Source organism: Saccopteryx bilineata, chromosome 2 (genome assembly GCF_036850765.1).
Source record: "Saccopteryx bilineata isolate mSacBil1 chromosome 2, mSacBil1_pri_phased_curated, whole genome shotgun sequence".
In the NCBI taxonomy this organism is placed as follows: Eukaryota; Metazoa; Chordata; class Mammalia; order Chiroptera; family Emballonuridae; genus Saccopteryx; species Saccopteryx bilineata.
This window is the reverse complement of record NC_089491.1, coordinates 222884464-222911512: the sequence shown is the minus strand read 5'-3', so window position 1 is coordinate 222911512 and position 27049 is coordinate 222884464. Positions and strand designations below refer to the sequence as shown.

The 27049-nt window shown below is 43.7% G+C and overlaps 1 protein-coding gene across 1 annotated transcript in view; it reads left to right on the top strand.

Moving 5' to 3' along the window:
• BACE2 (beta-secretase 2) overlaps positions 1-27049 on the top strand; it is an 87561-nt gene that overhangs the window by 40211 nt on the left and 20301 nt on the right. Inside the window, exons 3-8 of the mRNA XM_066259343.1 lie at positions 460-676; positions 6037-6165; positions 7358-7492; positions 8810-8911; positions 13110-13259; positions 19203-19371. Of these exons, the coding sequence (XP_066115440.1) occupies positions 460-676; positions 6037-6165; positions 7358-7492; positions 8810-8911; positions 13110-13259; positions 19203-19371 (902 nt within the window). The remainder of the gene's footprint in view (positions 1-459; positions 677-6036; positions 6166-7357; positions 7493-8809; positions 8912-13109; positions 13260-19202; positions 19372-27049) is intronic.

Genomic DNA, 27049 nt, shown 5'->3' with positions numbered 1-27049 from the left:
AGCTTTGTCTTATTTGCTATAGTGAGTCCTAGGCCACTGCTGGCAGAAGCTGGTGGCACCTCATTCTAGACTGCTAGCCCCTCCTTGTGTCACAAAGCAGTGGTGTAGGGTCCCCACAGAGCCAGATGGCCAGGCAGGTATCCAAGTTAGGCTGTGCCTTCCCAGACTAACATAGCTAAGGAAAGCAGCTGACCCACGGGGTTTTGCTGAGGCACAGAGAAGCATTATACAGAGGGGCTACATGTTAACCCAGCATCTCATTACATCTGGCACAGAAGACGCCCTTACCCAAACAGTATTGATGACGTTCTCTGGGAAATTAAACTGGGTCGACATCAACACTGTTAAGAATTGCTCACAGTTGATTCTGTGCTTAGGATGGCTGACCTTACCACCATAGCAGCCATCATGCCAGACGGACACCCAGACATAGTACTTTCCTTTCTCTTCTCCCTCCAGGTCCAGCACCTACCAATCCAAGGGCTTTGATGTCACTGTGAAGTACACACAGGGGAGCTGGACCGGCTTGGTTGGGGAGGACTTCGTCACCATCCCCAAAGGCTTCAATAGTTCTTTCCTTGTCAACGTCGCCACTATCTTTGAGTCAGAGAATTTTTTTCTGCCTGGGATTAAATGGAATGGGATACTTGGACTGGCGTACGCGGCCCTGGCCAAGGTAAGACTAACCCAGAATCTAAATAAAATGAGTGATGGGGGAAGATTCTGAACACCTGTCATTAGATAGACTGATGAATAGGTCCAGGCTGTCAGAGATGGTCCGTTAGAATCACAGGATTGAAACAGACCACAGGTCACACAGTTAATGACATTTCTAAGCATTTTTTTAAATTAAATTGCGTGACACAGTTCTTTGAACCATCTGGCAAGATACACTGTTAGCATTACTTTTATTGTCTGTCTTTTATTTTTATCTGTTTTACTTGTATCATTTGAAAATATTGAGAATCTGAATCACTTTGATTAAGGTGTTGTTTAGAAGTTTTTATTAGCATTGGGTGAAAAGAAAACACATTTATTGAATTTATATGTGTAAAGCCAGTATCCATGGCCACCATCACAGCCATCTGGGCCATGCAGGTTTGCATTTGATTTGGACAGACAATAATGAAACAATGGAGCCAAGAACTGGTGGGCCATTAGCTTTAATCCTAGCTTGCGCCCAGCAGGCAAGAAATACACACAATGGGAAAACACTTCCCTTTCCATTCAGGGCTCCCAACGCCACTGACTTATCCGAGTTTCCTAGAATCAAAAGTTTCTACCTCACCAGCCTTATTCACCTCTGTTCCTCATCGCCTTCTCTCTGCACAAACTCTGCACAAACTGGCTTCTCCTTCAGCACTCTACCATCTTGGCTGCTTCTCCTCTCCTCCACGTGGCCTTTCTCTGCTCTCTTCTCTGCTCTCCTCTCTGCTCTCCTCCTAGAATGTAATCACTCTTTCCCCAGAACATGATCTCTCTTCCTTTTAAAACCTTTTGGCGCGAAAGCCCTCCCCCAACACATATTAACATAATTACACCCATCTCAAGCAAGAAGGGCAATTAATATTATCACTTGGGCAACAGGCTTCCATGTTGGCAGTGCCATCTTTAACAAAGTGAACATAATATATTTTATCTGCCCAACAATATGTTCATATGAAGATAGAGCCTCTGGGAGACACTGGGGCCTTGGCAGGGGAAGGGGGCCCCAGCAGGCTGAGAGAGCCTTGTGCCGACCCCCACCCCTGTGGCTCCAGACCACCTCTGAGGGGACACCTGGAGCCAGAGTAGGGACAACGTGAAAGACCACCCTAGGGATTGCTAGCCACTTGAAGAAAGTTTGGAACTTTGCTTCCGTCAGCATCAGAACCTTCACAAAACAGGGAAAGGCAGGATTGAATGGTCCCCAGTATTTGTACTGGGCTGACCCAAAGGAAGCAGTGCTGGTACAGGGAGGGGGGAGGCAAGCTCGCCAACGCCTGGGGAATTTCCACCAAGAAGAGAAGCGTTGGCAGAGGCAGGCGGGCTAGACACTGGCGCTCCTCTGGGCAGGTCTGCATACACCTGAGCAAAGCAGAAGGAGGTCACCCCTCCTGCCCGAGATCGGGCACCACACCTTGTTGCTCAGGGTCAGGCTTTGAGCCAGAGCTAAGTGGGAAACAGAAAAGAAGCCTGGTCACAGGATCAGCAGGCTGGTGACAGCGGAGCCCCCATTGGTCCCAAAGGGAAAGCCTATTTTCTCTCCTCATACAAACATTTGTTTCAGCTCAAGTTTACTAGCAAATGGGGGAGGGGGGAAGGGAAGGGGTCAGCAAGCAGGAGGGTCCCCAGCCCCATGGCTTCTCAAGGAGAAAGAATAGCCCATGAGACAGAAGGCTGAGAACTTTACAATGTGTCAGTTCCCATGACCTCCCACAAGGTGGACTTTGTAAGGCCAAGTTATCCCCACTTTCAAGATGTACACACTGAGGGACAGAGATTCACCCCTCACCCAAGGCAGTCAGAGCCCCCAGGTACATGTCTCACCATCTGTGGAGCCCAGACTGGTTCAGGAGCACCCTCTTTTTTCAGTATCATAGGCCGAGCTTAATATGAGATCTGCACACTGGAAATAACTTATGTTCCTTAATACATTGTCACCAACAATGTGACTTTGAAAATGACTATATTTATATGCTGATTCTTTGGAAGATGGCAGAGGAAAGCTAAATTATCTGGAATTAATAATATGTAAAACCCCTTGGGAATAAACTACTTGGGGTTTTGGGGGATGTCCAAACTCTCTACAGTGACCTTTAATCTTTTCATCTGTGCAGTTCCGAGGTTACCAACAATGGGCTCCACATTCTTAAAGGAGATGGTAATTCACGTGCAGGAAGCACGGCTGGAAACAGGACAGGCTGGTCTGGGGGGGCACCCAAAGGTGCTTCTGAAGTGGGTTGATGGGACAGTGAGTGGTGGCCATAGTGTGTGATGGTCCCTCCTCAATCCCAGATCTTCCCACCAAGGATGTGCATCAGAACCGCCCACAGGGTCTCTCATTACAGATGCGTGGGTCCAACCACACACTTTCTGAACCAGGTTCTCTTGGTTGTGGGATCAGAGTGCTGTAAAATCTGTACAGGGATCCTGGGGCACAGTCCTACTGAGGAATGACATAACAGCATAGTAACAGATCCCTGAGTGTGTGCCAGGCACTGTGTCAAGCCCTGTATGAGACACCAACCCACTTAAGCCCCAGGACAACTCTGTTTTATCCCCATTGTACAGTTAAGGAAACAATGGGTCAAGTCACAGGGTTAGCAAGTGCTGGAGCCAGGATTCAGTTCCGAGCAGTGTTTACCTTGCTGCTTCTCAGGAAGATGGGCAAAAGGAGATGGGCAAAATGGTCAGCACCCGGCCCAGCCCATTTCAAGGGATGCCTTTCTCTCACTCAAGGACCCAAACACAAAGTGTGGAGACAAAGGCTACACGTAGACATTGTACCAAATTCTGCCAGTTTCTACAATGCTGAGTGGGAAACCAGTGCAAATGAACTGAATAAATGGAAAGATTTATATCTGTCTGATAATGGAGCTCTCCTCTTCCTTCCTCCAGAATTATCTCATGGGTAATAAATGACCATGCCTTCTGTTAACCATAGCTGGTTGGAATGTGGCATCTGTGCTACCACAGTTAAGTTCTCACCTGCCGGGGTCCAGCCCCGGCGGTGATCCAGGGGTCCCACAGGAGGAGACGGCGTCCGCGAAAACGTAGTGAGAGAGCCGAATTCTTTTCTTTCTCTTTATTCTCCGGTTAGCATTTACTGCCAGGCATCTCTACCAAATGCTAGTATAGCTCCCTTTTTATACACGCACACCGAGTTACAATCACATGGTGTTAATTATTACTTTTGTTTCACTATGTTTTCATGTTTCCGGATAACAGTTAATTTACATCTATGAGTCACAAATCAGGTAGCAAATCATTCAAAATACAAAATAACTTGAATAGCGATAACAACATCAGTAAAAACTTTTAGAGTATTAGTTCTAAAAGTTAACTAACTTTACTACTGTTGTGAGTTAAGGGGCAGAGAGAGATTAGCAGACAACAACAATGGACCACCGCTTGCTCAGGTAAATGGCCTTGGGTTTATGCAGTGTCCTACTTTTTCTCAAGATTCTAAAAGGCTTGCCTTTAAAGAAATTAACATAACATCAAGAATAGCTTTCATCCAAAGATATGCAGAGTGCACTTGCAAGATAGCCCAACAGCAACACAAGACATTCCATGGATTTCCCTACATGTTTAAATCTCATGAAAACATCCCATTGAGAAAGCCTAGCAATTGCCTTTAGTCAAAAGACAATTCTCTTAGTAAAACCTTCTTATTTTGCTGACTACGCTCTCATTCTAGGCCACACAATGGGCCATTCTACTATACCTTACCTAAGATACTATTGTCTAGTCAAATATTACTTATTTATTATATTTAAACACTAGTTAAGTTCTGACTCTATTCTTCTCAGATATTTGCAGATCAAAGAAGCAGGAAGGAATGTTTCTCTACTTATCACATGAAAAGGCTAGGGAGGAAAAATGTTGAATTAAGTGAAGGCCGAAGTGTGCTCTGTGCACAGCCACTGCCTCCTAACCATTCACAAGTCAATCTATTCTTTTTAACATGATTAAGAAGGAATTCTCCTACAAACTTAACCCTTTACGAGGGATATCATAGCCAGCCTCTTATGTCTATGAGCCCAGTTCAAGGGGCTTACAGGCTTTTCTGTGGAACTTACACCCTCTGTCTCATTTCCAAAGAAATTACTACGAATCTACAGGGAAAGCACGGTACTATTATCCCCGTGCCACAAATAATAGCACACACCCAAAAAAGGGGGGATATAAGGCCAGATTAATTCAAAAAGTCAAAAGGGGGGAGTATCGTTGTGCCTATCCTTTGTGGTGACTTTGTCACCCCACAGCCATTGGTCTTCACTGCAGTGACTTTGTCACTCCGCAGCCATTGGTCTTCTCTGCTGTGACTTTGTCAATCAGCAGTTTTTGGTCTTCTTCTGCTGTGACCTTGTCAGCCAGCAGTTGTGGGTCTTCTCCTGTTGTGACCTTGTCAGCCAGCAGTTGTGGGTCTGCTCCTGCTGTGACCTTGTCAGCCAGCAGTTGTGGGTCTTCTCCTGTTGTGACCTTGTCAGCCAGCAGTTGTGGGTCTGCTCCTGCTGTGACCTTGTCAGCCAGCAGTTGTGGATCGGCTCCCGACACTCACCAAGACCTAACACTTGCAGTGACTTACTCTCAGATCTCCTAGTTGTCAAAGCCAAAAGCTCAGTGCAAGTCTATGACCTTCCTTTATGACCACCAGCACCCGTGGTCCCACCCCCAACTCAGCTATCCATAGACCATCCCTCTTTCTCTTGAGTCCTGGAGAAATGGGGATATCCCATTAAATATACAGCTCCATGTAAGGAGGGCATCCAGTGAAATATGGCTGTGGGGAATAATACAGCTTCCCAACTTGAGGAGTATAGCATTGTTCCTGTCCTGCTAATTCCCTGCTCACCAGAGTTCAGCGGACAGGTGCCTGAGCTAAGCCTTGTCCCACGGTCTGGGATCTGAGGTAAACTGTTCCCGTACGTCAGGCACCTCTTATTAGTGTGATGGACAACTGCAGCTATTCTCTCCTTACCCCAAAATGTCCACAGTTAGAACCTACCACCACCCTCGGTAGTCCGCTCCCATACTTCCACACCCGCCTCATGAGGCAGCCATGATGATAAATGTGACAGCATTCTAATAGCTTCCGGAAATACTTACATTTTTACAACACCAAAAGTCATACCAAAAAGGAAAGATACCAAGTAGTAGGAAATCCTATTGGAGGTTTCTAATTTATTGTTGAAAGCCCTTAATCATAAGCTTGTTTATTGTTTAGCCATGAAAAAAATTAAATGTTAAGTATAAAGCAGCGTCTACCCTGAGTCGTTCCTTGTCTAGACTGTACAGCGTGAAGCACTGTCCTTTATCATCCTCTTGCAGCCATCAAGTTCTCTGGAGACGTTCTTTGATTCCCTCGTGACGCAAGCAAAAATCCCCAATGTCTTCTCCATGCAGATGTGTGGGGCGGGACTGCCCGTGGCCGGATCTGGTACCAACGGAGGTAGTCTTGTGGGTATCTTTCAGTCTTCAACAGGCGAAAACTCACTAATCATTGGGGCTCCTTTTTTCATTTTATTAAAAACCCTGATAGAAATATTGGACATATAGGTAAACACAGTTCCTAGAAAATTTTGATAATCCTTACTATAGAAAACTTTTTAAAAGATGGATAGAATTGGGTATTATTTTTATCGTTCCTAATCATCCTGCCATTGAGAAGATGATTCTCATTGCTTCCCCAAATTCTATTAAAGCTTTTTAAAATTTTCCCTTTGAAAGGTAACTGGTTTTGATGGGTGGGGGGAGGGGCAAGTGAGAAACAGGGAGGGATATACCAGGCGGGCCTTACTCCAGGGAAGGGAAGAAAGGGGATGCCTGTGATTTTGTAAGTTTGGGGAGACAGGGACAAGGGACACCTGTATATCCTTTCTCTCTCTCAATACACATACACACACATGCACACACACTCATGCAGATAAAAGTGTTTATTAGTGACTCATTCAAGGCCATGGCCCTGTGGACATGCTGTAGCCTGAGTGTCCCCTTTATGGAACCTGCACCCAGACATCTAAATAGGAGGCGACAGGAGAAGGCACAGGAGGTTCCTCCCTCAGGGCGGGTGCTGCCGACTCCTCTGCTCTCCCGCTATGAGAAGCAGGCACAGCTAACTTCCATTTGTTAGCAGTATACTTGCTCTTAACACCTTTCTACCCCTTTCCAGGGGAAGGGCAGCCCAGGATTTGTAGGGTAAGGTTATATAGTTTTGCAAAATAAAGTTTTGGTTAAGGACGCTCCATTTTGTTCAGCACTCCATACAGATGTGTGGGAGGAGAGAGCTCATCCTCTGTCTTCTGAGAAACTAAACGTATTGTGGGTCTGGGTGGTTAATATTTTACTGCATTTCTTTTGGGACAAAATCTCCATAGTGTAAAGGTGGGATTCCCTGCTCTTTCTTTGGATGAAAGAAGCCACCAAAGCATCTTAATTAGACTGGGACAGAATATTATTTGACCTTTGGATACTTGGCTGCAAAATGTTCCTGCCTGATTCCCAAGCTTAATATGTTTGTTGTGTAACATCAGACTGAAGTGAAAGTACTATTTCCAGTGAAGGTGCGCCTTACAAGGGCATGCTGCTGTGTGAGACTGTTTTATTGCCTATATATTCTTTCTCTTACTCTTGTGACTGTTTTCCTTCCCAGGTGCTGGGTGGAATTGAGCCAAGTTTGTACAAAGGAGATATCTGGTATACTCCAATCAAGGAGGAGTGGTATTATCAGATAGAAATTCTAAAATTGGAAATCGGGGGACAGAACCTTAACCTGGACTGCAGAGAGGTAGCTACACTTTGAGCTCTTTGTGCCTATCTGTCTGTGTGTGCCTGGGTCACCTGAATATCACAGCTGGGACCTGAATATGAAATCAGAAGGCACATACATTGCAAGATAAATCAAGGGTTCATGACATTAAAAGGTTCAGGGCCTTCTGATTCCTCTTAAAAAAAAAAAAAAGGTTTTCTTACCACTATTTGGCTTAATAGGGGAAAATCAACCTAAAGTGGTGAGTGAGAAGTACCTAGAGCTACCCCTTTTGCTTGGACTCTGTTGAAGAGGATGCATTATACAGTGTAAGGGGACAGAGAGGGTCTAAAAAATCAGCCACATGAAACCAAAAATAAGTCATTAGTTTTATCTTCCATTCAGAGCTACCTACTCCCCCAGGATATAATTCTCACTCGAAGAAAAGCTATACTCCAAGGATGAGCATGGCTTGCTATGCCAATAGGAGGCAGGCCTGCAGCTTTGTGAGGCCAGCTTTCTCTCTAACCTTGTGCATACCTCTTGCTGCATTGTGGCTTCTTTGTGGCCCGTAATGGCATTGTGATCATGAGGACTTGAGGGAGCCTCCATCTGCTACACTTTCAGAATGGTCTATGAAAACCACTGCACTTCATTAGAGTCCTGCCTTATATACCTCCAGCCTTTCCATACCTTCCTTCCATACACACCACTCAGTTCACCACAAATGCCCCTATGCACAGGTGCCTCTGAGACACCCATGAGAACTTGATCAATGGTGGTCTGTCGTCCACTGTGATAGTGCTAAGTCCACACTGTGTTTATTGTCAGAAGACACTTATTTGCCATTAAGGAAGCCAGTGGTAGAATCAAAGGGCCTAAAATAAAATATAGCCAGTTTGTGTGTTTGTGTGCATGTGAGATCCTCTTACTGAATGTGGCTCTAGTTCTCCCTCCATTGGCAACATAATAGAGAGCTGACTTTGTATGATTTACGTAAATGGCATTTAATATGTCATTGCAACCTCTGGAAATAAGTGTGTCTTCCTTCTTTTCCCATAGGGGCTCCTTGGCAAGGGAATTTGGGCACCTCTGCATAAGGAACAAGCTCTGCTTTGGGAAGGTTGTTGCTTTTTGGTCAAGTTGCTTCCCTTTTTGGCCTCAGTTTCTTTATCTGTGAAGTTGGAACTTGTTTTCCAAGCTCTGAGCATATAAAATTAATTGTAGCCACCAAGGAGGCAGGAGGGCTGCCTGAATTTGTAGAAAACAGAGGCAGTGATGGCGGCTGGAGCCCTGTGCTGATGTGGAGTGCCCTGTCACTCACGAGCCTTCTCCCCACCCCTCCCCTTCTTCTAGTATAATGCGGACAAGGCCATCGTGGACAGCGGCACCACTCTGCTGCGCCTGCCCCAGAAGGTCTTCGATGCGGTGGTCGAAGCTGTGGCCCGCATGTCTCTGGTGAGTTCTCAGGGCGCTGGTGAATCTCGGAGGACACTGGGTCATGACCTCATGCTGAGTAGTGGTGCCATGTGTTCTCATTGTTTCCATCTGAGGACTTAGAATGATTGTTTGTTCTTTAACTATTACTTATAAAGTTCACAATCTTAGTCTTTGATGTTAATCAGCAAGTCATTTCTTTAGTTTTAACCTGAGAGGATGTGGACCTGAGGGGCAGTGCCTTTTTGTATTCCAAATAATAGTGAGTGGGTGTAATGCATTATTTTACTCTGAGAGAAAAAGCACTTGGTAATATGCTACATTATAATAAATAGGAAACCAGGAATGTGTTTATAGCCTTTAAAACTAAAGATATAAAGCAAAAACCGTACTCCTTTTAGGCCTTCATTCATACCATGTTGGGATTTTAATTCTTCCATGAAAGAATGGATTCACAGAAGACAAGGACTTATTGGCCAATATAGTAATTATTGTATGGTCATGCTCAGAAATCAACTGAATTCATGGTCAAGGACAACATGCCTTTTGGAGACCTGGCTAATGGTAGTCCCAGTGTGACCCCAACATTTTTGTCTGAGGCATCAGAGTAGACAAATGGCATTGATTGGAAAGATCACAGCTTTGGGGTTGTCCAGTGGCACTTAAATTAATTTAGTTGTTGGCATGTCTTGGCAGAGTGCCTGGAGAAAGGTCTCGTAGCCTCTGAGAGCCTCTGCATTGTCAGTGGGCTTGTTCTGAGGTTTGGGTTCAGGGGCCAGGCATAGCAGGTGCTCGGTAAAGAGAAGCTTCTATCTGATGTCTAAACATGGTGCCGCTACTGCTTGAATACAATATAAACATTTCTCTGGGCTTCTTGGGTGTTTTTATAAGTGTCCGTCTGTGCAGGACCACCTTCACAATGTTACCAAAAATGAGTGTTTCCTGCAGTGTCTTTATCCCAGTATCAAATTGGGCTGAGTATCTCCCTACTCCATTGGGATGGCTGAATTAAAAAAGCATCGATAGGACATTGAATAGCAGTTATTTTATTACGGGGAAAACTTGGGAAGGGAGAGAGGGCTTGTGGTCATCCTGAACCAAAACTTCAGACGTCTAAAACAGCCTTGGGAAGAGCAGCAGGCAAACAAAAAGAAGGCAGAGGGGAAATATTGATAAAAAAGAAAGAACATGGAGGCCATTTTGGAACTAAAAGGTCTTCAAGGCGACAGCCCACAGCCATCTAATATCTGCTGAAAGAGTGTGTGTGTGTGTGTGTGTGTGTGTGTGTGTGTGTGGCATTTTTAGAGCCTTAAACTTAGAATCCTAGCTGCACGTAAGACCAGGCTTGAAATCTGGAGTAGTCAGCTGATTTTCCCCAATAGTAAGGATGTCCTCAGTAGAGTGAACATGAGCATCTTCATATGTTCTGAGCTATACATGCTTTCCCACTGTGCCAAGGAAATGCTGAGAGCCTCCATGTATGACTCCAGCATGCCTCATGTAGGCCCCTGCCGACTGAAGTCAGCCCTTCTCGGGGCTGTGAGAACGCGGGGCTGTGGCTGACAGACACTGGCACTCCTGAGGTCATTGTGTCATGTGTTCAGAAGGACTAACTATAAGAAAACCACGAGGTGGAAGGAAGGAAACTACAACATTTGTTTGCCTTGTCAACAACGATCCTGTGATTTTGGTGCCTGCGTCAGAAAGGAGGAAGCTGGGAAGGCAGTTTGTCTTGGGCGGGGTGTGTGGTATCTCTGTCTGTGTGTGTGTGGACCAAAGGAGGGTTTGTTCTCTCCATCTGCTGGGCTGGTCTAAGCCACTCACTCAGCTCAGGTTTCCTGCTGCTTAGGGGAAGAGCTGGCTTCGGAGGGTGAGCACAGCACAGACATCGGGCTCTGGCTCCTGGCATGGGTTGTAGAGATAGGATTTAGAAATGAATGGTTTGTAGGTCTGTATTTTGAAATGACCTGGGGGGAGGGGAGTTTGCGCATGACAGAGACCTTGGCTCAGCTGCAACACTGTGTGGCTCGGGCCATGTGCTTCTCCCATTCTAAAGTACACAAGCAGGATGACCCCACTTTTAGATGATTTCTGACATTAAAGCTCTGTGACCTGAGGTCAAAATTGTCCCCCACATGGCTTAGTCCCTGGAGGCTTTCCAAACTCCTTTGCAGGCGGATGATCCCCCATCCACTTCTGAGCTGTGCCGTTCAGGCGAGTTACTTGGCCTCTCTGAGCCTCATTCTCCATGTGTGGTTGGACGTGCTCTCAGTGCTGACGCTGGTGCTCTGAGCCCTGGGTGCAGGCCCAGCCACACCCTTTCCAGCGAAATGACTGCCCCACCTCTTATCAACTCATCTGGCAAGAGTTTCATTCCTAGGATGCAGTTCAGATGGACTTAATTTTTATAAAAGGAGAAACTATATTAATGCCAGCATTAGAAATTTTACAGATCATTCCCGAACAGTCCAGGAGGACAAGCTTCGATGGATGAAGAGACCACAAGATATTTTCTTTCTTTGTTGCCCCAGGAGGGAGAATGGGTTGGTGCCTGCATGTGTGGTTGTGTAGCATGTGACACTCACACTGCCTTCATCTCGTGACACCATGACATCCTCAGTTCTTGCCCCATTTATTTCCACAGCATCCTTGCTTTCCTGCTCTACTTCCATCACACCCTTCTCTTGGCACTTCTTCCCTTCCCTCTTCCTGGTTGTTGCTTTTGCTGGCCCATTACTCTGGTGGGTCCTCGGCCCCCTCTCCTCCCTTCCCTCTCCTAAGTGACCCCACCCACAGCAACATCACCTCTTTCCACCCTTTGGCCTGTAACTCTGGAGTTCAGCAGTCTAGCCTCAGGGCGGCCCCTGGAGTTTGGACTAGGAGAACAAGTGACTTACACACATCCTACTTGAAACCTTAATGACACCTGGGTGCGGTAAAGCTCAGATCTCTGATAAATGATTTCTGATAAATGCACAATGGTGCCCCTGGTTCTCTCCCAGCCTGTCTCATGCCCCTTCCTGTCTTCTGCACCAGCCTCCATGGTCATCATCTGTGACATCCAGTAGAGTGAGTCCCATGCCCTGCCTTCCTTCCCCCAACATATCTCACTAATGACCACTCGCTGCTCAACTCAGCCCAGGTATTTCTACCTCGGGGACACTTTCTTGACAAAGACCCCTCTCTCCTAGCTCTGTCCCCATCATAGACTCCTCCAGTGGTCATCCAAGCCAGACTCTGTGCTGGAAGAGGCACATGTGTTAGAAGAGGAGCCTCCAGTACAATTCTCCCTCTGGGAGCTGGCAAGCACAGGGTAGGCCTGCCTGGGTGCCTTCACTGGTCCTAGTGAGATGGCGTGGTGGAACTTACAACTTTCGTGCTAGTGGACATGTGTGGGTACCATCCCCTGATGAGAGGCACAGGTGGACGTCCTGTGTTCCCACCCATTCATATTTCTTGCAAATCTTTCCTGAGCCTATCCCACAGGCTGGGTGTTAGGGCGACACGGGGATGCAGGGAGCAGGCCCCTGTCTTAGAGGACTCTGATTCTAATGCAGGAAATGGAAGTCAACCAATCACAATAAATTTAAAACTGCAGGTGCTACAGGAAGGGGATGCTCAGTGGAGAACCAGCGTTATATGGAGTAGTCAGGGAGGGCTTCCTGGATGAAGTATTATATGAGCTGAGATCTAGAAGAGGAGAGAGATGTTCTAGAAGACTGGAGCTCCCACAAAGGACTCTGCACCAGGAGGAAGCTTGCTAGGCTCAGGGAATTCAAAGGAGAGATGATGTCTGAAACGTCCTTAAGGGCCATATTTAGGATCTGATCTCTCTTTTAAAAAGGCATTGCCAACTGCTGTGTTACCGTGGGCGAGTTACTTCCCCTCTCTGTGCTTTGGTTTTCTCATCTGTAAAGCAGAGGGGTTCATGTTACTCCGCACTGATGGCAGAGTTTGGGGATTAAAGTGATTACTGCTGCAAAGCGTGTATAATGGTGCCTAACGCTAGTAAGTGCTCCGCATGCCTCAGTAATTTTAATAGTTGTTATTTTGTCATCACTGTTACTCTTCCAGGGAACTGGTGTCTCCACTGCACTGTCCAAATTAAACACTGTTTATCTCTGTGAGCATCTGGTGAGGTGACAAGGAGAGCTGGGAGCTGTTTCCTGTTGACGCACTGGACTAGTCATTGTTTCTCTCACGATCGTGTTTTGTCTAGATTCCAGAATTCTCTGATGGCTTCTGGACTGGCTCCCAGCTAGCATGCTGGTCGAATTCTGAAACACCTTGGTCTTACTTCCCTAAAATCTCCATCTACCTGCGAGACGAGAACTCCAGCAGATCCTTCCGCATCACGATCCTGCCTCAGGTACAGGCTTGCGTTTGTGCTGGTCTCTCTTCCATGCGTAACGTGCGGAGGTAAAGCACTTCGTGTGTAATGGATGTATTCAGAGGTCGCACCCGTGTTAGGAATTGATTATTAGATATGCAATGGTGCTGCATAACAAACCACCAGGAAAACCCAGTGGCTTTAATCAGTGAGCATTAATTCCTGTTGGTGAGCCTGGCGGGCCTGCTGATTTGCTCGTGTATGTGTTTGGTCAGCTGGTGGGTTGGCTGGGTCTAGGTTGGCCTTGTGGTCTGGAGGCCTCACTCATTATTTGGTGGCTAGGTCAATGGAGTGATGGGGCTGTTGTCTTAAAGTCCAGCATCGACTCAGATTGTGGTGACAGGGTTCTGAGTGAGAGAGAAGAAACACAGGGCCTCCTAAAAGTCTTGGCCCAGAACTATCTACCGTTTCTGGCACAGAGCTGCCTACCCAAGGGGAAGTAGATGCCAGGTCCCTATGCCGGGTGGAGGCGGGGCTGCCGCGTCACATCATACGGGCATGGACTACAAGAAAATGTCAAGAAATGAGGATATTTTTGCAACATCTCCCACAACACCAACATATGGGTTTTTGCTATTTATTTATGAATAAAGACTAAAACTGGATTTGCAGAGATGAAGACAACATGTTTTCTCATCTTCAATACATCATTGATTCCTTCTTCATCCTAAGATCTATCTAAGTAGACCAGTGTCTGTTCCTTTGTCATGTTCTTCCCTCTTTCTCGTCCTCTTCTCCCCATAGCTCTTCTGTAGCTCATGTCCCTCCTCCACCACTCTGGGAACCGCCAGCATGCCCTCCAGGCAGTCACCAGTCTGTTTTTCCTTTAGATCTTCCTAACCCAAAGCTTTCAATCCCACTGCTTAAATGCAGGTGGTCTATTTCCCTGGTGTGGCTTTCGATGACCTGCCCACCGGACCTTCCTTGCTCTCTAGCCCATCTCCTGTTACACCCTCCATCCTCTGCTCATTGGTCACTGCCTGCTCCCCTCTCCTGACCTTTGCTTCCGCCACCCCTGCACCAACCACCCTCTGCCTGAAATGCCCTCTGATCCTCACTCCATCTGCAGATCTAAGTCCTTCCCACCCTCTCAGACCGGACTCCAAACAGCCCATCTTTTGTTGACTCTGCTGAGCAGAATCACCCGTTTGTGAGCTTGCCCTTCAAACTCATAATGCGCATTTTCCAGGTTACTCATCTGACATGGGGTCCTGTCTTTAGGGTATTTTACGCCATTGCCTTTCTTTCCTTTGACTTCTGTTTTCTGGAAACAAACACAGGCACACACACACACACTTATATTTCTTTCTCAATTAAATTATTTCCTTGAAGATGAGAACCATGAGTTTAAAAGACCATCCTTCCTTCCCTAACTCCGTCATACAGTAGTAGAGGGTAGGGTCCGGTAACTGTTTGTTCAGTGGGTAAGTCCGTGCGCCTCTGCTAAGATTTGGTGGATCTGGGATAAAGGAGTGAGATTGGGGGACAGGAAAGGAGGAGTAATTTCAGAAGAAACCAGTAAGGAATGATGCTCCCTTTTCTCACATTTTCAACTTTATATGAGTAGGGGGTGGGGAGGGTACATTCCAGAAATGGGCACTAGTTGGGGAAAAGATAGAAATACAGCCCAGCAATGGACACACAGACTGAGTGTGGGAGGCCTGAGTTATGACCTATCTCAGGACTGCCTTTGACTCACACTATAACTTTAAGCAAATCATTTAGCCCTTTCTGTGTCTGCCTCTTTAACTCCAAAGGAGAAATAATAGTACTTGCCAGTGACATTTTCAGAAACCCGCCATATCCTTGGATGAACAGTACTGCAAAGTGTGATGTTAGAATGATATGTTTTCGGCACCTTTAAAATAATGTACTCTTTATGATTACATTTTGGTCTGTCAGCCAGCCAAATGTGGACATTATTTTATCAGTGTGGTTTGTAACTAAAGTTGAAACCTAGCTGGAGGACAAAGGTGGATGTGTGCTGGCAAATAAATGGCATATGGGTGGCCAGCAGAGTCAAGGACTCGTAAGAAGCAGGAGGGAAAAGCAGGCACTCAGGGAAAAATCTATTATGTCCAGGGCAGGCTATAGCCCTCAAAGCTGAAGGGTCCCTGGGAATTGTCGGCTGCTTTAGGACTGAGCACTGGGTGAGTATAGGAATATAAGGAGACTGGTTTGGGGAAATTGCATTCTATTTGCGTATCTCTGCATAAGAATTCAGCCTTAGTCTCACTTATGCAACTCTAGATATTTTTTTTTGCTTGACTTTGACATGTTGACGTTTTTTGTTTTTAGAAATCAACTTTTCCCACCATTTATCTGATTTTTTAATCAATGTCACCATGTTTGCTTTCCTTTGCCTTGTTGGAAAGGATTATAGGTGGACAGTTGTGAGTAATCATGAGAACCTCACACTCCTCAAGAACAGCACTGGGGACATCTAACACCTCGGCTCTGCCTGCCCAACCCCTTTCCTGACATTCAGGGCAATCATAGGGCTCCTTGCCAACAAAATATTAGACTAGAGCCTCTCCCTGGCACCTCCCAGGCACCAGCTATTACAGCCGGGTGAGGGCAGAAATGAGTCGTAGAAAGGCAGTTACCTTAAATTTGGTCTATCACCAATGCTGTTTTCCAAAAAGAAACACATGAGCTGAGTCCAATTTGGCCTGTTAAAAAATCAATTCCTGGCTCACAGTCAAATTCTGATTTTTTTTCATATAGTCCTATAAATGTAAATAGTTTCATCTTAATACCACTGGTTCATCAATTTGTGCTCATTTGAGTTTAAGGCAGTGTTTATTCTGAGATCCAGAGAAGTACTTAAGCTTTCCAACATGTTACAGATTTACAGTCTGGAATTCTTATTGGACGTGCATTGGGACACCCAGAAAGAACAGAGTGAAAGACACAAGTTCTGTTTGCATCAGTATTATCAGTTGCACTGTACTTGATAATTGTTGGGGTTCCATTATGGAATTAGTTCACTTGAAGGTAGAGGTGTGTGTGTGTGTGTGTGTGTGTGTGTGTGTGTGTGTCTATGACAGCTAATTGTACCCCCCAACATTTTTTTTTTAAGTAAGAGAAGGGGAGATAGAGAGACAGACTCCCTCAGGTGCCCCAACCAAGACCCACCTGGCAACCCCCATCTGGAGCTGATCGATGCTCTGCCCATCTGGAGCCATGCTTGAAACCAAGCTAATTTTAGCTCTTGAGGCAAAGGCTCCACAGAGCCATCTTCAGTGCCTGGGGCTGATGTGCTTGAACTAATTGAGCCATAGCTGAGGGAGGAGAGGAGAGAGTGAGAGAGAAGGGGAAGGGGAGAGAAGCCGATGATCACTTCTCCTGTGTGCCCTGAACAAGAATCAAACCTGGGGCATCCATGTGCCAGGTCAATGCTGTACTGATCCAACTGGCCACCCTTACCCTTTTCTTAGTTTAAGATGATCCCCATGAAAAGTTGCATATTTTATTTAACACTCATCGAAGCTTAACCCCACTCATTCATTTCACCCACACTGATCGAGGTTTTCCTGTATACCTGGCATGATATTACATGCCTGGGCACCATATAGTGAGGAACAGAATGAGTCCTTGCCTTGAAGAAGGGATGACAGACAAATCAGTCAGGGCAGAGCTCTCACTGTTGGAACAGTTCCCTACACATAGCAGCTGCTTGATGTCTAGTAGTTGGTGACTCCAGGAACTGCCACCACTGTGTCCTTGCTCACCTCTCTGCCTGGAAACGCCTCTCCCTCTGAACTTCCCTGCATGTGAAGTACAGTGACATTAACCTTTCTTGGGTGTCAGTTTTATCGCATAAACGTTTTCTCAAGCACAACTTCTGGTTTCCTTTCCTGTTCAGATTTTAGATACTGTTCTAGTGCTCATGGATCCTAATGACCCGCACCCCCCACTCCGCTCGTTACCTCTTCCTTGGCCGCCTGCCCTTCGATCATCATTCGGCAGCCCCTCCCACTGGTCTCCTTTCTGTCCTTGCTCCTCCCTCCAAAATCCTTACCTCTCACATTCCCACCGGTCACATTGCCCAAGACCCAAGACTGCCTATGAGTCTTGACTTGTCCCTCCAAGTTTTTCTTATTGCTTTTGTCCTTTAGGGCAAAGTCCTTCTTCTCACTTATTTTTGTACTTTATTGCTTTATTTTTCCCAAATATTTGTCATTATTTCACAGTAAGCCACTCTATTCTCTTAATTGCCTACATTTTAATACTTTGCCATTAAAAATCAAAGGGATTGTTGTTACTGATAGGATATTACTTTCTCACTGATTGTTTTAAGCATTGACTCACAACCTCAGAGACTCTTGCCTCCAGGGGTTGTCAAGGGCCATATTGTGTGTTTATTTAACACTGCATGGGCCCTGCCTGACAGGGTCCTCACACACTTCAGAACTTCTGGTCTGTTGATGCTATTTCTTCTCTCTGGTTGTGATGGGTCCTCCCTCTTGTACTGAGAAAATCATCTCACCTGTGTGATTCTGACTCTTTGATAGAGGATGGGATGACACCATCGCTTTGGAAAGATGGCATCCTGGAACCAGTTAAGACCCTTTGTAGTAGATTAGGAGCAGAGGCAGATTAAGGTCAGTTGAGGTCCCGGGCTCAGAAAAAAATATTGGGCCCCTTAAAAAAGAGAGAAACAAGGAAAATAAAAATACATGTTAACCATATTTTTAAATAAATAAAAAATATAATATACTGTCAATGTTAAAATTTCACATATGAAACCAAACTTGGTGTCATTAGAAAAAAGTATAAAGTTGAGGTTTTGCAGAGCCCTTCAGAAACTGGGGCCCGGGGTATGCACCCAGTGCGCCCGCCGTTAAATCCGCCTCTGATTATGAGAGAAGGCCAATGATGACCTGGACAAAAGTGGTAGCAATGGAAATGAGATAAGTGATCAGATTCAGGTTCTGTTTCAAAAGAAGGCTGCAGACTCTAGTTATGGTTTTGATGGAAGTTTAAAGATACTGACTCAGTGTTCTGAGGCCTCAGTAATGGTTTTGTCATGGATTTATTGAGACAGAGAACTTTGAAAGAAGAGCAGGTTGGGGCAATATCCAATGTTCAGTTTCTATAAGTGTTGCGTTTGAGATGCCAACTGAGTGATGAGTGGACAGGTGGACAGAAGAGTGTGGCGATAGCAGGAAAGGTTTGGGCTGGACATAAAGATTTGGTAGTCTCAGCATAGAGCACAGGAGATGTGTTGAGGACCAGGGGGCTGCATGAGTCACCTAGGAGGAAAAATATAGGGGAAGCCAGAGCTCTGGAATTCTTGGATGCTGACAGTTGGGGAAGGTGAAGCAAATCTAGTACAGACGCCTGAGAGGGAGCAGCCAGTGAGTTAGGAGGAAGAAGAGAGGACTCTGTCTTAGAAATTAAGTGAAAAAAGAGTTTTGATGAGGAGAGAGTTAGCAGGTTAACATTATCACTAGAAGGGACCACTTCTAACTCAATATTTACTTACCTGCCTCCCCCACGGATGGGAAGCTTTGCTGGGGCAGGAACCATGTGTTAATCATCCTGGTATTGCTGACACCAAGGACAGTATCTAAGCCATATTAAGTGCTCAATAAATAACTGGTGGGTAGATGGATGGATGGATGGATAGATCACCAGTCAGATGGATATATGAATGATTAGATAGAGAGAGAGAGAGAGAAATCTTATATGGTGATGCCTGTGTACAGTTACAGGTGATGTACATGTCTCAGTCACTTTCAGTAATGTTTATCACCATGATTATGATCTCAACTCCTGGATGGCAGGGCTGGTATCTTCTTTCCCTGTGGCTCCCCTTGGCTCCTTGGAGGGTTCTGAGCACACTGCGACCGTGACAATTGTGTGCTGTTGCCTGATTGTGCTTTTTCTTGCTGTTCACTCTTTCCTCTTACACAGCTCTACATCCAGCCCATGATGGGGGCTGGCCTGAATTATGAATGCTACCGATTCGGCATTTCACCTTCCACGAATGCACTGGTGATTGGTGCTACTGTGATGGAGGGCTTCTACGTGGTCTTTGACAGAGCTCGGAAGAGGTTGGGCTTTGCGGCCAGCCCCTGTGCAGGTAAGCAATGCTTGCTCTGGGCCATGAGACCTAACTAGAGTACTTATACCAATTCACTCACTTGGAAACACTTCTTGATAAGCTAGTTGCTGTTGAATTGATTCACTAGTGCCTATTACCCATGTTCAAAGTCTTATCAATGAAATATACCTGAACTATAATGTTTGACAGTGAAAGTGGAAGGAATGAAGAAGAAAATTTATACATCAGCTGCGTATGTTTTCCCTCAAAGAAGTCCTATGAAATAAGAAGTACTCGCCTGTCACTGCTATTTCTCAAAATCCTAAAATAATGAGACCAAGTAGCCTGTTTTTCTGGTAGAATTCCTTTGATGAGATGGCACGAGGTGACAGAGCAGCGTTGTCCTGCAAAGCCTGGCTTGGGGCTTAGCCAGGTCTTTGAAGAAACCAGAAGAGCAGAATAAAGTTGATAGGACAGTTAAGCTCCTCAAACTTGAAAATGTCTTCAGACTGGACAGTTGCCTTGGAATGAAGTGTCCCCACTGAACACGGTTGGGTGGGAGGATCGGGTGCTTCTGATGAGTAGTCGAGCTAGTGAGGATTAGGCAAGTCATAGGTGGAATGCAGGAGACGAGTGGAGAAAGCGTGAGCAGGGGGAAGTGCCAGAGAGTTACTGCATTTCCCGTTGGGTATCAGAAGGCTGAAAAAGTCTGGTGCATTGGTCAGGGTCAGAAACAGTTTGAAATCCCAAGTTGTATTTCTAACATGCTAAGGGATAGAACAACTAGGCAAATGTGAAGCAGAAAAAAGAACCAACTACAGGGAGGTGAGACAGAAGAATAATTGGGGGTTATAATGAAATACAAGATCACCACGTGGTGAAGGAAAGGAACTATGAATTTGATGAAAGAAGGCCTTAAGCCTGAGATATAGTTGTAGGACAGGCAGGAACGCTCACCGAACGCAGACCTTCACTCTGATCAAAAATCAATCAGAGTTTTTAAGAAGGGGGTGTTCAGGCAAAATGCCAATCATGGCTGATTTATTCAAGAGGGAAGGATTTCAGTGATTATTTCTTACTGCCTATATCATGGTCTTAAAATGGGAATCCTCATAAATAAATTCAGTAAGTGATGCTTTGTATTTTTGTTTGAGCACACGATCATTCGTGCAAGATACAGTGATTTGGAGAATAGAAGAGAAATATGAAAAGGAAAATATACTTCTGGGATCTTAGGCCTGTTCCTATTCTAGATAAATAAAATCACCCAACTCATGTACATATCTACGATGATCATGAGTAAATGTGAACCTTCCCGACGGGCATTAACTCTTTCAGCCTGTCTGATGTTCACTGAGGGGGGGCCTCACTCTGTGCACTGACTGAGGCCACACAGCCTGAAACACCGTATCTCTGACTGTGGTCATTTTACTTATTTTAACCCAGAGAACCTAAGATCCAAAGCAATCTTCCTCACCATTTCTGTTCTCTCGTTAAATACTACCCAAGTCGAGGCTGCTATGGCAACAGCCATTACATGGTCCACTTCAGTTAATGCTGCGGAGATCATCATCCCCGTCTGTTCCTACAGGAAGTGCTGTTGGAAGCAGTTTGATATTAGGCGTCTCTAGGCAGAGACGTTTTCCTGAATTTCATCATGCATTCTTGGTTAGGTGCTCTTATTGAAGTGTGTTGCTACTGTTTTTTTGAAAATATATTTAAGGTTTGAGTACTTAGCCGTTGGATTTTACCAGTGGTGGGAATGTACATTGATGCATCTTGTAGTGGGGCAAATTGTTTAGCCATTAAAGTAATTGCTCCCCTCAGGGCTGCAATTAGGAGCCAGACAGTGGTCTGTGGCACAGTAGTAAATGGAAAAGAGACCCCCCTGCCTTTCTTTTTTTTCTATTTCTGTGTTTATTTTTAATTTACAGCATGTTTTAAATAAAATGTTTGAAATCACAGGAAATCATGTACTATGTACACACTCATAGAATACCCAGATTTAACAAATGCTAAGGTTCGGTCCTATTTTCTTTAAGAATGTGTCTTAGAAATAAAAAGTAAGTAAGTAGTGTGGCTAAAGCCCCGCCTTGCTGCGCTCCCCACAGTTACCCTTTACACTGAAGTTGGTATATTCTTCTTGTAATGATATCACATTTATAATTTCCCTGTGTTGTTACAAGGACCCCAGATTGTTCTGTATTGCTATGGAACAGCCTGGCCCCAGTTTTGCAGCACTTTATGAGCCTGTGCAGTGCTGAGGGTCAGGAATCAAGGGGTGACTTAGCTGGTCCAAGGTCTCCCCTGAGGCTGCGGCATCTAAAGGCTGGAGGGTCCCCTTCCACACTCAGTTCTGTGGTTGTTGCCAGGACTCCTCCATTTCTTGCTATGTGGACCTTGCTACAGGCATGTGTGAATGTCCCCAAAACACTGGTCACCCCAGGACCAGTGATGGCAGAGAGAGAGAGAGACAGTGCAACAAAACATTCAAGACAAGCCACAGTTATTTTTTAAACTAATCTTGGACATGACATGATATCACTTCTGCCCTATTTAATTGGTAGATGGGGGAGGAGAGGACACAAGGGTAAATGCCAGGAAGTGGGGTCATTGAGAGCCATCCTAAAAGCTGACCATCATATACATATAAATAAGTATTTATGACAAAACACAGATTGGTTGTTTGGGTTTCTTGGTATTTTTAAATTTATATGAATGCTGTTGGATGGTTCATATCCTTTGTCAACTTGCTTTTATTGTTCAACATTACTTTTATGTTCGACATTGCTATGAGTACTAGGTTGTTCATTGTGACTGCTGTACAGTATTCTATTGTATGAGTATACCCAGATTATTTACCTAGTTTCACCTTGATTTGCATTTGGGTTATTTCTAATATTCGCAGTGATAAACAGTACTGTGGGGAACATGTGATGCACATGAATAAGATCTTCTGGAAATGAAATTTCTAGATGATTTGGTGTGCCAGTCATCAGTGTTACTGTCTACTGTCAAATCTGTCTTCAAGGTAACTGGACTACCAGAACTGATCAGAATTTCCATGCTATCAAACTATTATCGCAATTTTGCTTTTAGCTGACCTATATATGTGAAATAGTACCATATTTTAATTAATCACTTCTGAGATGACTTAACTTTTGATATGTTTATGGGATGTTTGAGCTTTTTCTCTGATGGTGAATTTTTCTATTTACAGCTGTTGCATGTTTTTCTACTTATCTTTTTTATTGATACATATGAGTTCTTTATCTATTTGAGATTTGCTTTTCTGGGTTATGTGCATGGCAAATCTCTTTTAATTCTCTGGTCGTTTTTTACTTGTTTTTGGTGTCTTTTATTTACATTTTTTTCTTAAATTTAGTGAAATAAAATTTACTAGTCTTTCTTATGGTTTTCACTCTGCTCTTATTTAAGAAATTCTTCTTGCCTGACCTGTGGTGGCGCAGTGGGATAAAGCGTCGACCTGGAAAACTGAGGTTGCCGGTTCAAAACCTTGGACTTGCCTGGTCAAGGCACATATGGGAGTTGATGCTTCCTGCTCCTCCCCCTTCTCTCTCTCTCTCTCTCTCTCTCTCTCCCTCTCCCTCTCTCTCTCTCCTCCCTCTCTCTAAAAATCAATAAATAAAATATTTTTTAAAAAGAAATTCTTCCTTATTATAAGAAAATAGAGCCCTCGCTGGATAGTACGCTGGTTATATCATCATCCTGAAGCTCAGAGGTTGCTGGTTTTATCTCTGGTCAGGGCACGTACAGGGACAGATCAACGTTCCGGTGTCTCTCTTCCTCTCACCTTTCCTCTCTCTAAAAAAATCAAAAAAGTAAAAGAAAATAGAAGGCTTTTTTTTTTTTTTTTTTTTCATTTTTCTGAAGCTGGAAACAGGGAGAGACAGTCAGACAGACTCCCGCATGCGCCCGACCGGGATCCACCCGGCACGCCCTCCAGGGGCGATGCTCTGCCCACCAGGTGGCGATGCTCTGCCCATCCTGAGCGTCGCCATGTTGTGACCAGAGCCACTCCAGCGCCTGAGGCAGAGGCCACAGAGACATGCCCAGCGCCCGGGCCATCTTTGCTCCAATGGAGCCTTGGCTGCGGGAGGGGAAGAGAGAGACAGAGAGGAAAGCACGGCGGAGGGGTGGAGAAGCAAATGGGCGCTTCTCCTGTGTGCCCTGGCCGGGAATCGAACCCGGGTCCTCCTCACGCTAGGCCGACGCTCTACCGCTGAGCCAACCGGCCAGGGCCTAGAAGGCTTTTTTAAGATACAATATACTTTCTAAATTTTTTTTCTAAAATATAAAGTAGGACTCTAATTCTTGTAAGGATATTTCATTTCTTCAACATCATTTATTGACTACATAGTTTCCTCTCTGATTCTTTTCAGTATTTCATTATGAAAAATTTTAATATGCAAATAGAAAAGACTAAATATAATACAACAATGTCCTACATACCAACCATGTAGATTTAATAATTTTTAACATTTGCCATGTATCAGTATGTATATTCATATATATATTTGTGTTTTTGCTGCACCATTTACAAATAAGTTGTAGAGATCGTAATATTTTATTTCTAAATATTTTATTATACATCCCTTAAAAATAAGTATGCTCTTCTATATAACTCTAATACTCCAATGACACTTTAAAAATTAACAGTGTTGTACTTAATATCATGTAATATCTAGGTCATGCTCACATTTCCCCAGTTGTCCCCCAAATTTTTTTCTTAGCTGTTTTATCTTCTTTTTGAAAGCCATTTGTTTCGTAGAATATATTGGATTCAGATTTGTCTGAGTATTTCCTAATGCTAGCAGTCAACATGTTTGCTAAACCTCATATTTCCTGTAAGCTTACACTTAGTTCCAGGGGCTTGATTAGATTCAAGTTAAATATCATTTGCAAAGTACCTACTGAATTTTAATAAGATCTTTGTTACGTACCAAGACCTAGTATATACCTGGGTCTATTTCTGAGTATTCTGTTCTGTCCCTTTGATGTTGCTCTTTATCTCTATGCAGCATCATATGGTTTTCATTTCTCTAGTTACAATAAGACTTAATATCTGGCAGGGGCTTGCTCCTCTTATTCTTCTTTAAAATTGTCCTAGCCACTTTTGCCCTTTCATCTAACTTGTCAAGATCCCTGAAGAACCATATGGGGATCATGTTCAAAAATGCATTAAACATACAGATTAACTTGAGAAGAAATTAAATCTTTACTATATGAGTCTTTTCCCCATGCATCCTCCATCAATGTTTTGTTACTTTCTCCAAAGAGATTTTACTAGGTGCTTTCTTAGCTCATACTGTTACTATAAATGGGATTATTTTAAATTACGTTTTCTAGTGGATTGCTTCATATACAGGCAGGCAATTTTTGTGTACTAATCTTGTATCCAGTCACCTTGCTAAATTCTCGCTTTTTAAAATACTATAGTTGCTAAAGTCACTTAAATTTTGATGGAAACAGTCATCTAATCTAAAAATAATACTCTTATTCTTTCTTCATTTTGTGTCTTTCATTTTTCTTTCTGTGAGGCCGTTTGAGAGACAATATTGAATAGAAATGATGATAGACACTTGTGTTTTTCTTTAATGGGAATGCCTATCATAGTTCACCATTGAGCATGATGCATGGGGCAGATTGGTGGAGTTTTCTCTAATTTTCAGTTAAGGGAAAAAGTTTGCCAAAATTGTTCAGTATAAATGGGAAAACTGTTTGACAGCTCCTACTAATGTTAAACATATTCCTGCTCTGTGACCCAGCATTTTCACTTGTAGGTCCTGTATTTTTCACTCCATAAGAAGCACATTTTCCCCCCAAAAGTGGAGGGGAAAATGCTCGTGCATCGTATGGAGTGAAAAATATGGTATTTTATTAAATATGTTAACTCACCATTTGGTTCAGAATATTTTTCTCCTTATTTTCCTCCTTAAAACCCTAGGTATGTCTTATGGTCAGGTGCATCTTATGGAGGGAAAAATACAGTATATGCAAAGGATTAGTAAATGTGTATGTCCACCCAAAGACTTGACCAGAGAAGCTTTATCCATCAAAGTTAGTCATTTAGAAACTACATAAAACTCTTATTTTCATCAAACTGAAAGCAACCCAAAGTCCAACAAAGGAGAATGGAGAAACAAATTGTCATGTATCCATTTAGTGGAATACTACACAGCAACTTTTCTATGCTGAAAAGTGTACTTTAGGATTTCTTTATAAAAGTCTGTGAAAGGTAAATTTAATTTTCCCCCAACTCTTGAATCATAATTAGCTCTGTAATCTAGGTTGACCTTTTACTCCTAGTGTTAAGATGCTATTTTGTTGTTCCCTGGCTATCATTATTGCTAATGAAGACTCCAATGAGATTCAGTTGTTATACCTTTAAGGGTCATCTATTTCTTCTCCCGGCTTGCTGCTGAGACTTCTTTTATTCAAGTAAAACTTTTGCTGTTCTGAAGTTTCACCATGATGTATCCAAATACTATAGGCTATTTTTTTCATCTTACTCAAGACTCTGAATCTTATAATTTATGTTTTTTTGTCATTATTCTAGAGAAGTCTCAGCTGTTATCATTTCCACCATTGCCTCACACTCATTTCTATAATAAGCCTTTTCTTCGGGATCTTCTATGAGATAAATTTGGCATTTCTCACTATTTCCTCCATGTCCCTTGACCTTGCAATCATATTTTTCTCTCTTTATCTTGGCTGTAGTCTGCCTAGTTTCCCCAGGCATGTCTTATACAGGGGTGGACAAAAACAGGTTTACATTTGTTCCTCTGGAAAAACATCTCCTACAAAATAGATAAAAATGCAAGAACAGGCTCTCTTTTGCGTACTCACAACTGTAAACCTCCTTTTGCCACCCCGTGTTGAGTGTTCTCTCATCAGCTGTGTTAAATCTGTTGAACGTATTCAGTGAGTTTTTAATGACATTGACTATATTTCATTTCTAAAAATATTATTTTGCACATTTTTTCAAATATACTAGCTCACTTTTTGTAGTGTTCTATAATTTGTTGGAGCTTATATTTTCTTTATCTCCATTATCATTTTTAATTTAATTAGAAAAGTTGGCTAGGTAATATTCAGAAGCTACAATTAATTTTATAGTGCCCCATGCAGAGGCATTCATATGAGTACATAAAGTGCTACCTAATTATTATTTTTTCAGCCTTATAATCTCTATTATATAGATGTTCCCTAATTTATTTCACCAATCGTTAGTGGTAGACATCTAGGTCATTTCCCATCTTTTATTGTTACAAACAGAGCGTCTTTAGATACCATTTATATATATTGATAGTATGTCTGCCCACACATATGAAGGTCTACCTTTAGTTGAGATTATTAGAAGTAGACTTGCTGGATTAAAGAGTATAAGCATTGGTAACCATTATGAATATTGTCACATGCCTCCATAGAGGTGATACTTGTCTATATCTGGCTGTACCAGTTCCCTAGCAATGGATATGATGGAGTGTTTCTCCAGGCAGCCTCGCCAACATATTGTTACCACTCTTTGCAAGATTTTGCCAATCTGATAGGTGAAGACTATCTCAGTTGTTTTATTTTCTGTGGGTAAGGTTGAATTTATTCTCATTTTTCTAAGGGATTTGTTTTTCCTTCTCTGTAAAATTTCCATTCCTTTATCTTCCATTTTATTTTCTGTTGGGTTTTTAGTTTTTTG